General features: G+C 32.9%; 2 protein-coding genes across 3 annotated transcripts; both read right to left on the bottom strand.

Annotated features, from left to right (window-relative positions):
* Positions 1-1,543: 1,543 nt before the first annotated feature.
* Positions 1,544-7,734, bottom strand: LOC110113112 (pentatricopeptide repeat-containing protein At4g30825, chloroplastic). Of its 2 annotated transcripts, none has more exons than XM_020845543.2 (2): positions 7,674-7,734; positions 1,544-4,696 (listed from the first exon to the last, which is right to left on the bottom strand). In XM_020845543.2, exon 2 carries the CDS (start codon positions 4,671-4,673, stop codon positions 1,722-1,724), a length of 2,952 nt encoding a protein of 983 aa, XP_020701202.1. In that variant the 5' UTR covers positions 4,674-4,696; positions 7,674-7,734; the 3' UTR covers positions 1,544-1,721. The 2 variants fall into 2 exon arrangements, with proteins under 2 accessions (XP_020701202.1, XP_020701201.1); XM_020845542.2 differs by lacking the exon at positions 7,674-7,734 and adding an exon at positions 4,943-5,196.
* A 1,705-nt stretch (positions 7,735-9,439) lies between these two features.
* Positions 9,440-13,300, bottom strand: LOC110113106 (isoflavone reductase homolog). The gene is made up of 4 exons (XM_020845532.2): positions 12,912-13,300; positions 10,149-10,389; positions 9,855-10,058; positions 9,440-9,670 (listed from the first exon to the last, which is right to left on the bottom strand). Exons 1-4 carry the CDS (start codon positions 13,242-13,244, stop codon positions 9,507-9,509), a joined length of 942 nt encoding a protein of 313 aa, XP_020701191.1. The 5' UTR covers positions 13,245-13,300; the 3' UTR covers positions 9,440-9,506.
* Positions 13,301-13,866: the final 566 nt, after the last annotated feature.

A 13,866-nucleotide genomic window follows, 5' to 3' on the forward strand; every position in this document is an offset into this window, starting at 1 on the left:
TGGGATGCCACATAAGCCAAATAATTATTTAATACTTAAATTGATCACGAATTTAATTGGCTTAATTTCAGATAGCGTATAATGTATAATACTTTATTTATATGTATAAAATATGTTGGCCCACATATAGAAATTTCCCAACATGGATCTCGTATAGAATTTCAATATTCAGAGTTTTTTCATTGATGATTCAAATTTGTCTGTAGATGATACACGACTTTATTAGCAGATGAACTCAACGAGAATGATATGAAACATGTATGAGAATAAAAAAATATTTTAGAAAGCAGTAAGAAAGTTGTCCCAAATAAAGCTTTAATTTGAAGATAACAACTATTATATGATGAAATCTAATAATTTGCTAAGTATTTATTTCAAGTTAATCTCCTTCAAGCATCCATTGTTGGGAAATTTCTATAAGTAGGTCCATATACTTATACATATAAATAAAGTTTTGTACATTATAAGCTATCTAAAATTAAGCCAATTAAATTTGTGATCTATTTAAGTATTAAATTATTATTTGGCTTATGTGGCATCTCAATTAATTTTGTATGGAATTAATTTGTGTAGAGGCCGGGTATTTATTTTATTTTAATGATGGGCTGAAATAAAATAAATACACTTAAAATATAAAAAGGTCGTGGTCCCCAGTTTAAGTGCTGAAGTTTTCATTTCTCATCTTGAGTGAAAAGAAGGAGTCTCTCACTCTCTTGGAGAACACCGCTCTAAACGTGGAAGACCGAAAATCTTAATTCTGCATTACAATGGATTCAGGTACGCTTCTAAAAATTCTTCTCGATGATTTGACGCGTGTTTCGGAGATGATCGAATTCCTTTTTTTGTCTCCATTAAATCCTAACATCTCTGAGAAGATGTGATGATTTCAGGATTTAAGTTGGAGTTTTGGTCACTTAGAGGAGAACTTACAAGTGCCAGTTAAGAAGACTCGAGTGAAGTTATAAGGTCTCTAATGTCTAAGTAGCTTAGTGTTTTCTCTTAGAGGTTTTTCGTAATAAATTGATTTAGTTTATCTAGCCAATGATCTCAAAGATGATGAGCACATACTTATATTTGATATAAATTATATTTTATAATATTACAAATTTATACATATTTTTTGAGAATTTATTTGAAGTTTTTAATATTTATTGATATTTATTATTTACATAAATTATAAAAGTTAGTAAGCTAGTGCTAAATTTTGATTAAACCTTGAAAAGTAATTACTAATATTATTATAACATTTATATAAGTTATTTTTTTCATAATTATATCATCACTTTATAAATTTAATTATTACATCAGATATGATTATTATAATATGAGATACAGTTACTCAAACCTGAACAACGATATTGATTTGCTGAAAAATCAACTAATGATCACATTTAAGGTTTATTTGAGACAATTTTTTTATTGTTTTATAAAACAATTTTTTAGTACAAAATTTTTAGTTCAAAAGTTTTGTAAGAGGCACTCTCATAAAACTGCTATACAGAATGACAATCTTACAGATGCCATAAGATAAAAATTTTCAACATTACAAAATAATAAGATTATGAAACACTTTTATAAATCTTTATCATTAAAGTTTTTTCTATACATCCATAAGGAAACATGAGCAATCCATTTATGAATTATTACAAGAAATAAGATGAACGTAATCGCCAGAATCCTCCATCAGGCACAGAGGGAAAAAAAAAAATCATATTTCAGCTTTATATTCCCATCTGCTTCATCCAAAGTGACCATTTAATAGCCTCTAAGAACTTTTCATTCCTCTGAAGAGCAGCTATAATGTTTGTGTAGGTAACTCTATCAGGTTCAACACCTTTATTTCTCATTTCCTGCACCACATTCACTGCCTCCTCAACCATCCCAGCCACCCCATATGCCTTGATCAAGGTATTATAGCTATACAAATCAGGCTCCAAACCATGCCTTCTTAGTTCAGCCAGCACCTGAGAAACCTCTTCAATCCAACCTTTCTTGCCATAAATATTCATCATTATATTGTAAGTATAGTGATCAGAAGAACAGCTTGCTTTCTTAATTTTCCTTAGAATATCACTGAACTCCTCCATTAAATTTTCCTTTCCATATGCATCCAACATGCAATTGTAAGCCTCAAGTGAAACTGGAAAGCCCGAAGTCTCCATTCTATGGGCAATAGATCTCATGCTCTTGAAATCCTTACTCTGTCCATAAGCTGCAATGATTGTGTTGTAAGTGATAACATCAGCCATGCCTTGTTTTCGAGCCATGGAGAAAACCCTCCTCGCTTTCCGAAGAACCCCGGCTTTTCCATAAATATCAAGCATGACATTGAAGGTTATTGTATTGCAAGCATAACCAGATTGAAGCATCTCATCAAAAAGCCTTGATACTTCATCTATAGGCAACGCACGACCACAGCAGTTTATAACACAAATGTACATTTGCTCATCCCAAGTCACCCCACTCCTTAGTATCCAATAATAGGCATTTGCAAGCTTTTCCAGCAAGCTACACTGCTGGTATATTCTAAGCATGTCCCTGAAAAGAAATGTGTCAGGAACTATATCATTTTGCTTCTCCATTTGATCTAAAACCAAGCAAGCTTCTTTCAGGGACCCAGATTTCATGTACATTCGCACGATCACACTGTAAGCAATCATGTCAAAGCTGATTCCAGAATCTTTGAGCATTAAATAGAGATTTTCAGCCTGAGAAAAGTTGTTCATTGCACAGTAGATGCCAATCATAGTACATGTGATTTGCATATTGGGGTTTTGTTCCGATTTTGGCATTTGATGGAAGGTCTTAATAGCATTTTCATACTGGTTCTCCTCCTTGAAAGAACATATTAGTAAATGATAGAGATTTTCTTCAAACTTAGAATCTTCCCACTTCTTCTCCTTCAAAACTTGTAATGCCTCTACAAAAATAGATTTCTGCACATATGCCACCACAAGAATAGAACATGCAGTTGGGTCAAGCAAAATATCTTCGTAGAAGGAGTTTTGCAAAATGGAAGGAATGATTTCTACCCTCCCAGCCTTCTTGTATGCCTGCAGAAGGCTACTAAGCATTGATGAATACTGGCAGCCTGCGTTTTTCATGTCTCTGAGAGTTTGAATGATGCCTTTTTCGTAATCATGCCTTGCCTGTATATTAACCATTGTGTGAAAGTTTGAAGAGTTTGGCTGAAATCCTGCACTCTTGAGCTGCTCATAGTACCACAGTGTCCTTTTATAATTGTCATTTCGACCAAACCCTTCAATCATGGATCTGTAAGTTGTCTCATCTGGCTCCAGGCCAGCACCTTTAAGACACTGGAAAGTTTTTTCTGCAGCCTTTGTGTTAGACATCCTTCCATAACCAGTTATCAAAGTGTTATATGCTACAATGTTTGGAATAAATCCAGCTTCTGTCATGGACTTCAATACTGTTTCAGCCTCATCAAGCTTCCCTCGCTGGCTATAAGCATTGAGACGAACCAACCAATTCTCAATATTGGGAAGGACGCCATCCTTGTCCATTAGAGAGATGATCTCCTCTGACTTATCGTACAAACCCAAACGAGTATAGATTGTAACCATTGCAGAATATGCAATGACACATTGAAGGTTGCAGCTCCTCATGAAGCTAAATGTGAATTCAGCTTCTGAAAGATTTGTAGTCTTCTGGTAAAGGCCCATGAGCATGCCAATGGTTGAAACATTAGGTTGAACTCCACTTTGCAACATAAGACGAAACCACTTCGCTCCCCACATAGCTAGTCGTCTTTTAGCACAAGCATATATTAATTGATTAAACATTTCAGAGTTCAATTCTAAATCAGAAGCCAGAGTCATTTCTTGAAGCAACAAGTTAGCTCCAACCCAATCCTCCTTTCTAGCCAAAGCACGTAAAGCCAACTTATATGCAGCAGCATTATTCTTCAACTTCCCATTGCTCTTCATCCATTCAAAAAAGTGAATTGCCTTTTCATCATTCCTCTGCTCAAGAACTTTGAGAATGAAGTTGCATTGTTTTGTGCTGCTCTCTGGTGTTATCGCAGACAAAACAGCCTCACATCCACCATTATTTCTTATATACTTAGATGAACCCACTTTTCTAATAGAAAGCTCTTTGGAAACCTTTCTCTGTGCTACTTTATTCATCACATGAACCCGATTCCATATTTTTCTCTCGTTCTTTTCTCCTACATTGCTTTTCTGATGGCACGTACGTAGCTGAACCAACGTAGAAACTGGGCTCGTGAGAGCGCAGCCCCCTTTCATTAAAGTTGCATTATCTTCTACACCTGGTCGAAACTCGCCTTCTAATTCAGGCTGCAAGCTGGACAAATCATCCCTTTCCAGTGCATGAATATAAATGTATTCTGACCTACTACTGCCAGGATTCAAATTACACCAGTTCAAGCAAGAACTTGGAAGAAAAACTACTCTCAAAGCAAATGTCTTTGGAAATTGCTCCAATCTTTGAGAAGTAAGAGAATCCATGCATCTCGAAGTATATTTATACTCTCCTTTCCATCTCCTTACAGTCAATCCAACACCAAATTGTGACACGCAAAAGCTATTACCACTCCAATCTTTCACATTTGGATCATAAGTCCTAAATGAACCCACAGTTCTTTTTGATTCATAGACATCTGAAGTAACAAAAATTCTCAAGGAACCCATTCTATCTATGAACTCACCATTCCCTACAGAAAAAAAAAAAACCTTAATTACCGAACAGAAACTCCAGTAAAAAGATTTTATAAAGAATAAGTGGACGGATGCCCTAAAAAATTTTCATTTTTTTTGTAAATTTTAAAAAGTGCAACCTCGCAATGAGGAATCTCTACATACAATCACCGAAAAACGTCGCAGGAAAACAAATTTAGCACAGATATTGCTTAAAATCTTAAAGGGCACAAGATAAGAACCACGATGAAAATTTCTCTTACCTTTCTATTGAAGTTGCAAAGCTTCAAATTTAACGGATGCTGGAGAAGCACAAGCGAGCATGAGAGAGCTTCTTAGTTCTAATAAACATCTCCAAAGCTGAAGTCTTTGTTTGATTTTCTTATCTTGCTTGGTTTTGTTCGATCTATTACTTTACCTGATTGTGTGTGGAGCAGAGCAGCCTTTGCTGTGCGATCATTTCCTGCGGAGAAGAGGATAAAGGATCCAAAAGAGTCAGGTTGGGCTCAAGAACTTGGAACGGGTTGATTTACCCGACCCAATAATTTTAACAGATATAATTATTTATTAAAAAAATATGTGTAGATATAAATATATAATACTTCTAAAATTTGAATACTCACATACTACAAATTTACTTGATTAAAATATTGCACTACCAAGCACAATACTGAGGCATCACCCTTTCCAGTACTGAGTTGTTTTTTTTCAAAATATTTGACATAATAGCTAATATTAAGGCACCGATGTGTAGTATATAGGCGCTAAGTTTTTATGTTTTTTTTTTTTTTTTGACAAAGCATCTAGCATTGTAAATGTAACAATCTAAATTTCTAAAAATAATTAAAAAAAAAAAAATATGGATTTCTGTTTGAATGGAGCACAACAATGCTAATCTTTTGAGCGTTGAGGCATTAGACCTACAGCACAGCGAGGCCAGAAGACGTCGTGTTGACATTGAAGCCTCTATTTGTACAATAATTTTGGATTTGAAATTCAGTGTTGTAGCATTGAGTGGTGTCGTAGCAGTGCTGAGTGGTCGCGTTGTTGCTCTACCCACTAAAAATCATTTTTTATATAGTAATTTTGACACTCACCGTCCCTCCTTTCCCTAACCAACAACGGCTTGCCAAGCAAGGGAGATAAGAAGGGGAAAAAAAAGAAAAATTTGAATTTTGGTCTTCGGATTGCTTTGCCGCTTTTATAAAATTTATTCATATCAAAATAAGCGATTCTAATTTTATCTCCGTTTTTTAATATTTAGATTTTGACTATTGAATTCTCCTCAAAATTGATCTCACTATATTTTATCCTGCTCTGTTAAACTTTTATAGCACAACTTTTTGTATGTTATCGTGCTGATTATCCTAAGTATTTTGAATGCAATATTTATGAATTTCATCAGGTAAAATAGAAGTTATTGAATTTTATATGATTTACATTGTATAAAAATTAAGTATTTTTATTTAAGTATATTGTTAATACAAATATTGAGAATGAAAATTGGAATGTTATTGGGTAATAGTTGGTTGCTACTATTGTTATAATTAATACTGTGATAATAATACGTATGAGGACAAGTAAAAGCTAATTTCATTGACGTTGGATGGAGACTAACTGATCTATATATGACGGTGGGCAGACGGGCATTTTTTTAAAAATTGTGGTTTGCTGTTATCCTCTATAGATTCATTTGATGCTGATTGTGAGTTATAACGAGTTATTGTTGTGTCGACGAACAAAGAGTGATGACTCTGTTTACTTAGCTAATATGATACAAGAACAAATTACTACTTGCGAGTAAAACACCGCTTAAATCATAACTTCATACTTGTTTATTGTGACAACTGAAATACATGTTATATATTCATTGTTACTGTACAGCTTTACTGGTACTGTATTGATTTATTATCATTGTATGGATTACTATTATAATATTAGTTTACTGTTACTGCCACTGGATTTATTAGGACTGATATGACCATCGATAATATCACTAAATTGTTGTTCATTCTACTAGTATTTCACTATTAATGTTAATGTTACCGATTCATTATATTGGTTATTGATACTAGTTCATTGTACTGATACTGAGCATCAAGGCAGAGCAAGAAATTTTTTTTAATAAGGGCACAAATTAATACTAGTCATTAAAGAACTCTTCAAATAATATTTTTCTTTAGTGTAGTTGCAGATCTTGAAATAAGATTTAATAAAAAAATTATAAAAAATATAATCAAAAGTATAGTTGTTCCCATTCCCTCTTTTCGTCGTAAATCCCAGATTTACGAAATCTTTTGATTCGGCGGATTTACGGGATTTGGCCGAAGAAGCATGCGAAAGAGAGAAAGTTACCTTCACAGCATGCGAGCTCCCGTTGTTGATTTTGATAAAAAAAATGTCGTAACTACCGCTACAACAGGAAGGGAACGTCGTCGAAGGAGCGAAGTCGAACAACGACGAAGAAGAGCTTGTGCAAAACTTTCCACTCTTGCGAAGGAACCAAGCCGAAATAAATAGAAAAGCAAAAGGCAAAACCTACTCCTCTTAAGTTATTGTTGGATAACTTAATTAATATAATTTAAAATATTAAAAATTAAGCAAAACTAATTAAATTATTAGTTAAATGCTTAATAATTTCAAAATAATTAATAGGATTAAATATGATTTTAATGAAAATAATTGTTATAAAATATTATAAATAATAAGTAATCGCCTTAAATCTTTTAAGCACCTTAAATGTTTTAATTATTTAAAAATACATGTCAAATCTTTTAACCACTTTAAATTCTGAATTGAATAGTCAAACATCCACACAGGATTTATCATAACTGTTGCCAAACATTTTTCAGGCTTTAACCCCCTTAGGATTTCGTAAATCCGGATTTAGAGGATTTATGAAATCCTACTTAAATGAAATCATAGGTGCAACCAAACAGCCCCTTAAAATCTTGAAGGGCACAAGATAAGAACCATGATGAAAATTTCTCTTACCTTTCTATTGAAGCTGCAAAGCTTCAAATTTAACGAATGCTGGAGAAGCGCTAGCGAGCATGAGAGAGCTTCTTAGTTCTAAACTTCTAATAAACATCTCAAAAGCTGAAGTCTTTGTTTGATTTTCTTATATTGCTTGGTTTTGTTCGATCTATTACTATCTGTTTGTGTGTGGAGCAGAGCACTCTGTGCTGTGTGATTTGATACTTATTTACTGATTTCTCCATTATACTACTTTACTGACTTCAGTACCGTATCACTTTATTGGTTACAAACTTTATTGCTACTACATATGTGCTTTACTATTTATGCATTGATTCATAATCATATTAACATGCATATTGCTCATTTGTCGTACTTTGAGTTTAGTTGTAGGATTTTCTTACATGTTAGAATCTTGAGCTTATTGTATGTGATTAAATGATTTCGGGTCAGAGCAAGAGAGTGGGAGTGTGAGATTGATCAAGATATTTTAGGTTTAGATTCTTATTATTTTAACTATTCTTTTATACTCAGGATAAAATAGCTATGATATGATTATATAGATCATGAGTATTGTACTTGATTTTTAGAAAAATAAATATAAATGTATATATTGATGTTTTGATCGATAGAATTTTTTTCTGTTGAGATATGACTTTATTACTTATAAAATAGAAATAGATAGCTCTAATGTTGATTTTAAAATATACAAAGAACAATTCTTTCAAATTTAATCTTGGGACATTATAATAAATGATCAGTGCTGACCTGCTAGCTAGTTTGAACTAGACTCATTATCAATCTTGTGAGTCAAGTTTGTTGATTTCATCAAAATTAATTGAAAATTACATAAGTTCAATTGCAAAAATCAAAATTTTAGGTTTAAGGATACCATATACATATTAGGTATTTTATATAACTAAATTACTATCAATTTTTTATAAAATATACTCATTATCTTCATCAACATCTATACTATATTCAATTAATCTATCAACTTGTTTGTAATCATCATCAACAATTAAACATCATGTAAGATGGTTATTGGTTTAACACCACTAATAGGTTGATTGAATTTTAATACCTCTTCTTCCTTATGAGTGATCTCTTTATTATTATTTTCAATTCTACCTATCATTTTAATCATAATTAATACTAACCAATATAAAGTGTTAGCTCTTTGAAATCTATGTTTTCATTCTTTAGTTTGTGAACAGAGCATCTTATGGTTGAAATGAAATTTATTGGTCTTACCTCACTAAATTTCTTCACTTATCTCTTCTTGTGAAATATGCTACACTGGAAAAATCCGATAATAATGAAGGGAGATAATGAACAGTTATAACCTCCACAATATATGAAATGAGTGGAAATAATAGTTAGTTAGAACCCCCATAATGAATAAGATTATGATAACTATTTTAATTCAAATTTCATAGTAAAACAAATCTTATATATTCATTTGATTACTTGATGAAAATATCATATTAAAGCATTATGTCTATAAATTAATCCTTAATATTTTTTGAGGAAAAAATATATATGTGGGTTATAAAAAATTGCATTGGTGAAGAAATTGTTTCCACTTATAATCACTTAGCAACTTTAAATGTTTTATATTAGAAAACAAAAGTTCATCTTTATGATCCAAAACAACAGATTCTTCCAGATCAAATCTATCATTTTCACTTAGGCTTTTTAGAGACAACTTTCTTATTGCTTTCTAAAGCAGTTTTTTAGTTCAAAAAACTTTTATACTAAAAAATTGCTTTAAAAAGTAATAAAAAAAGCTATCCCAAACAAAAGTTTAAAGTACAAGACTTATATAATGTCCAGTTTGCAATTACAGAATCACACAAAACGTTTGAGATAATCCCTAACTCGAGTGTATGCAACCTCTGGATATAACTGAGACGCCTCCTCTCCCTCCTCACCTATCTCAAAATTGGTCAAGCAGCCCTCATAAAAGAAATGATAGAAATGTGCCACTCCCACCTGCTGTGCATACTCCTGATCTGAAACCATGAAAATAAACCTTACATATATTATTTCACAGCTTGTGAAGTATGGAACCTTGGTTTGGGACGGCTTTCTTACTGCTTGTTAAAGCAGCTTTTTAGTATAAAAATTTTATTTATTGTACTAAAAAGATGTTTTAAGAAGCAGTAAGAAAGTCGTTCCAAACGAAGCTTCGGTTACCTTTGATGCTAGAGAGAAAATCCTCTTCTGAAATGCTGGTCTTCTTAAGCTCCTTCCCAATGAGCTCCTCCCATGCCATGACTACTTGTTTTTGTGAGAGGATGTTCTGTGGTGGTCTGATGTACACAGTTTTGTTCAGTGTGCGTTTGTCATCAATTGTCTTTATAGTGTACAATGCAATGTCGTCTTCGTCGACGAAAACAGCTACATAAGATTTATGCATGAAGTGATCAGAAGCAAAGCTATTGAGAGAAAAAGAAGAAGAGGTAAAGAAGCAAAGCTTTTGAATATTACCTTTAACATTGCCATCTCCATATAAGCTTACACTTTCAGTTGAAGGAATGATCATTCCAAGTTGGCAAAGGCCACCAACAAAGTATCCCATGAAGCAGTTAGCAGAGATATATGTGAAGGGGATATTAGCTTCTTCTATTGCTTTCCTCACTACCATCTTCTCATCAAATGTCACACTTCCTGGAGCTAAGGCATGCCCCATTCTTGCTGGGTCTGTCCCAAACTCAGAGGGCAGGAATCTCTATCAACATAGAAGGGGAAATTAACTTTCTTTTCAGTTCATACATGTATTTGTTTGAAGTTGAAAAAAACTGTTTTGAAAAGAATAATGAAAGTTTCATCCTGTAATGTTTAATATTTATGTAGTGTTGTATTATCTAATAGTTTAGTTGTCTTCAGAGATAACACGTGATACATGAAATTAATAACACATAAAATAAAATTTGCCTTGTGCTAATATAAAACATAACAAAATATCCTAAAATAATATTTTATTTTAATTTCATGTATAACTAAATGAGCAAGAAATAAAATAATCATTTCTGACATATGAGCTACTACAAACAGCCAAATCAAACCTTTGTTGAATCTTTTCATGCTGCTGATTGTCTGCTTTGAAAGCTTAGGCATGCACTAATTAACAATAGTTAATATTTTTATTATGGACGGGATATAGAATTTAGCGTAGTTTTGTACGAAGATCCAACGATGATGGTTGTGCAGAAGTCCGGTGGCATTCAGAGCCCGGGTGGTTGTCGGTGGTCAGGTGGTGGTCTGACCATGGTCGAGTGGAAAATCAGGGGCGGTTGGCCGTTGGCGGCCAGCCTGTGGTCCAATGACGGTTGGATAGAAGTTTGATAGTGGTCGACGGAGGTTCGGCCAGCCTGTGGTGGTGCTTGGGTGGAGCTTTAGATCCTTGAAGTCTCAAAGCTCTCTCCAATTAATATTCAACAAAAGGTCTAAGCCTCCCTCATGTGAGAAGAGGGGATCTATTTATAGATTTTTTCGAATGACATGCCCTGTAAATATAGAGCCCTGTAAATATAGAGAATGGGGCGAATTCCGAGTGTTCCATCGGACGACCCATATTGATTCCCTTGACCATAGAACATTTGTCAAACATTTGTGTGCTCAAATGATGTTAGAATTAAGCGATCTTTGTCTCGTCGAGCCGCTTGACTCGACCATAAGCTTGTTATATTTGGATATAATTTGATCATCCAATTTATGTTTTGAATTTTTTAAATGTGATTCGATCCCTTGATTTGGACCCATTTGAGATCTTATTTGACCGATTTTGGTGCCGTTGTTTCGTCTCTTTGACACATTCAATTGACTATAAGTTTGCTAAAATCAGAGTTTGAATGGTTCCTAATTTAATTTCAATAGTTTCTAACTTTGATATGCCTTGATATTCGTATCTAATCAAGGTTATTTTTGGTGACGTATGAGTTATAATTTACCATGCTCAATTGTACTCATTTATTTATTTATTATTTGTGAAATTGATTTTAACTTTTGACCTCGGCTTTAGGCTTCGTTTGGGATGACTTTCTTACTGTTTTTTAAAGCAGTTTTCTGATATAAAAATTTCTTGAGTTAGAAATTTTTGTGCTAAAAACTTCTTTAGAAATAAATAAAAAAGTTGTCCCAAATGAAACCTTAATGTCAAAAAACAATAGTTTATTAATAAAAAGAGTAAATTATGCTTGAATTAATCTATCTTTTTCCTATTTACAAAAATAACAAAAGATATTCAACATAAATTATGAAATCCTATATTTTAAAGTGTCATAATCCTAAAAATTAAAGATCTTAAGTGAGAAGTTTTATGGATTTAATAATTTGAATGATGGCATTATAAATAAAAAATAATTGGGTTTATATTTGTAAAATTTAGAATGGTAAGCTTTATTATAAAAGTTATGCAGATGGTCCAACCATCCTTTTTTTAAGAGGACCATTTAATTAGAAAAAATTCCTGTTGAAAAATTGATTGATCACCTAACATATTGCCAATTATTGAGATATTTATGTCTGATTATTTAAAATGGATGGCCTACAGTCTATACAAATTGACCCTTTCAGGATTATAAAATGATGATAATAATAAAAAAAAAATTCAAGAATAAAAATCTATCATATATTCCCATTTGGGTAAATTATAATATTAATTATATTTAATTATTAAATCTGTATTACATTTTTTTGTCAAATATAAATATTTAATTTCTATATTAAGAAGCTCCTTTTATAGCTAAGATTTTATTTGGGACAATTTTTTTAATGTTTCTAATATATATTTTTAGTACACAGATTTTCTTAGCTTAAAATTTTTATTAGAAAAACTATTTTAAAAAACAGTAAGATATCAGTCCTAACAAAACATAAATTTATTATCCATTTTTTTAAAAAATATATTTATAATATTCATAATAAATTTAAAAAACTTATTTTTGGCACAAGAATTTCATAATCCCCTTTACAAAACATTTCAGGCGTCCCAAACAGATCTGATAAATAGTTCATTATGATTTCTCTTATATTTTAGTTTGCTGAAATCATTAAAATCTTATCAAAATCCATACTAATAAGATTGTTATTATCCTAAAGTCTTTGGTTAATTCTAAAAAATTTCTCTTTTAAAAAATATTTAGGCTGCAAAGATGCTCTAGCTAAAAAAAATAAAAATGAAAATTTTGATAATAATATGAAATACTAAATAAATTGGACTGAGATCGAGAACGAGATGATCATCATCACCTTGATGTTACCAGCCTCTTTGATGGCCTCAACAAGCTTGAGCTGGAGGAGGATTTCATGGCTCCTAAAATGCACGCCGGAGATAGCGCATATGATGACGTCGACCTGCTTGACGGCGTCGACGAGGCTCCGGTGATCGTTGAAAGATCCTTCAACAAGCCGAGCACCTTTCTGTTTGAAAGACAGAAGCATCTGAACCTTCTCTATATCGAGTCCGATCTCCGGTCGATTCAGCACGAAGGTTGGGTGTCCTTCGGCTATGCTTGCCTTCACTATTCTTCTTCCCAGGTAGCCTGTTCCCCCCACCACAAGAACCCTGCTCTTCTTCTCCATTTCTCTCTCTCTCTCTCTCTCTCTCTCTCTCTCTTTGTGTGTTGTAAAGCTTGCAGACAATGGTAGCCTGGTAGGAGATATATAGAAGCAAAGGTTGAGAGTTGGTGTCAGAGCAGGCTTTTCTTCTTCATCAGTTCTTGGCTGTTTGGTAGCACCCAGAATTTTATTTAAATATGATATCATAAATCCTCTAAATTCAGATTTAAAAAATTCGGAGAGGATTAAATCCTAAAAATTATTTGATAACATTGGTGATAAATTCTTTTAAATCATGTGTGACTGTTTGGTTGTAGAGAGTTAAATCTTGAAACGAGCAGTTTTTTTTCCCTCTTACACCAACAGAGCGTTAAATCCGTCGAATAAGAGGATTCTAGAAATCCGGGATTTACCATGAAAGACGTACTTTTCCGTCCACTGTGGCTTTCATTTACATGAGATTTGGTTTTGCATTTTTGGCCGTTTTGCTTGATTTCGCTCAAATCCGCCTCAAATTCGGCCTAAATCCAGCTACCAAAGAGTCCCTTCCATAGGGCAAATTTGTTAGGTCCGATCACCGGACCTAAATTTGTGTCCGGATTTGTGCGCTTTTCATGCGCTTTTACTGTGCTTTTGATGTATTTTT

Source organism: Dendrobium catenatum, unplaced genomic scaffold (assembly GCF_001605985.2).
Source record: "Dendrobium catenatum unplaced genomic scaffold, ASM160598v2 fragScaff_scaffold_972, whole genome shotgun sequence".
Classification (NCBI taxonomy): Eukaryota; Viridiplantae; Streptophyta; class Magnoliopsida; order Asparagales; family Orchidaceae; genus Dendrobium; species Dendrobium catenatum.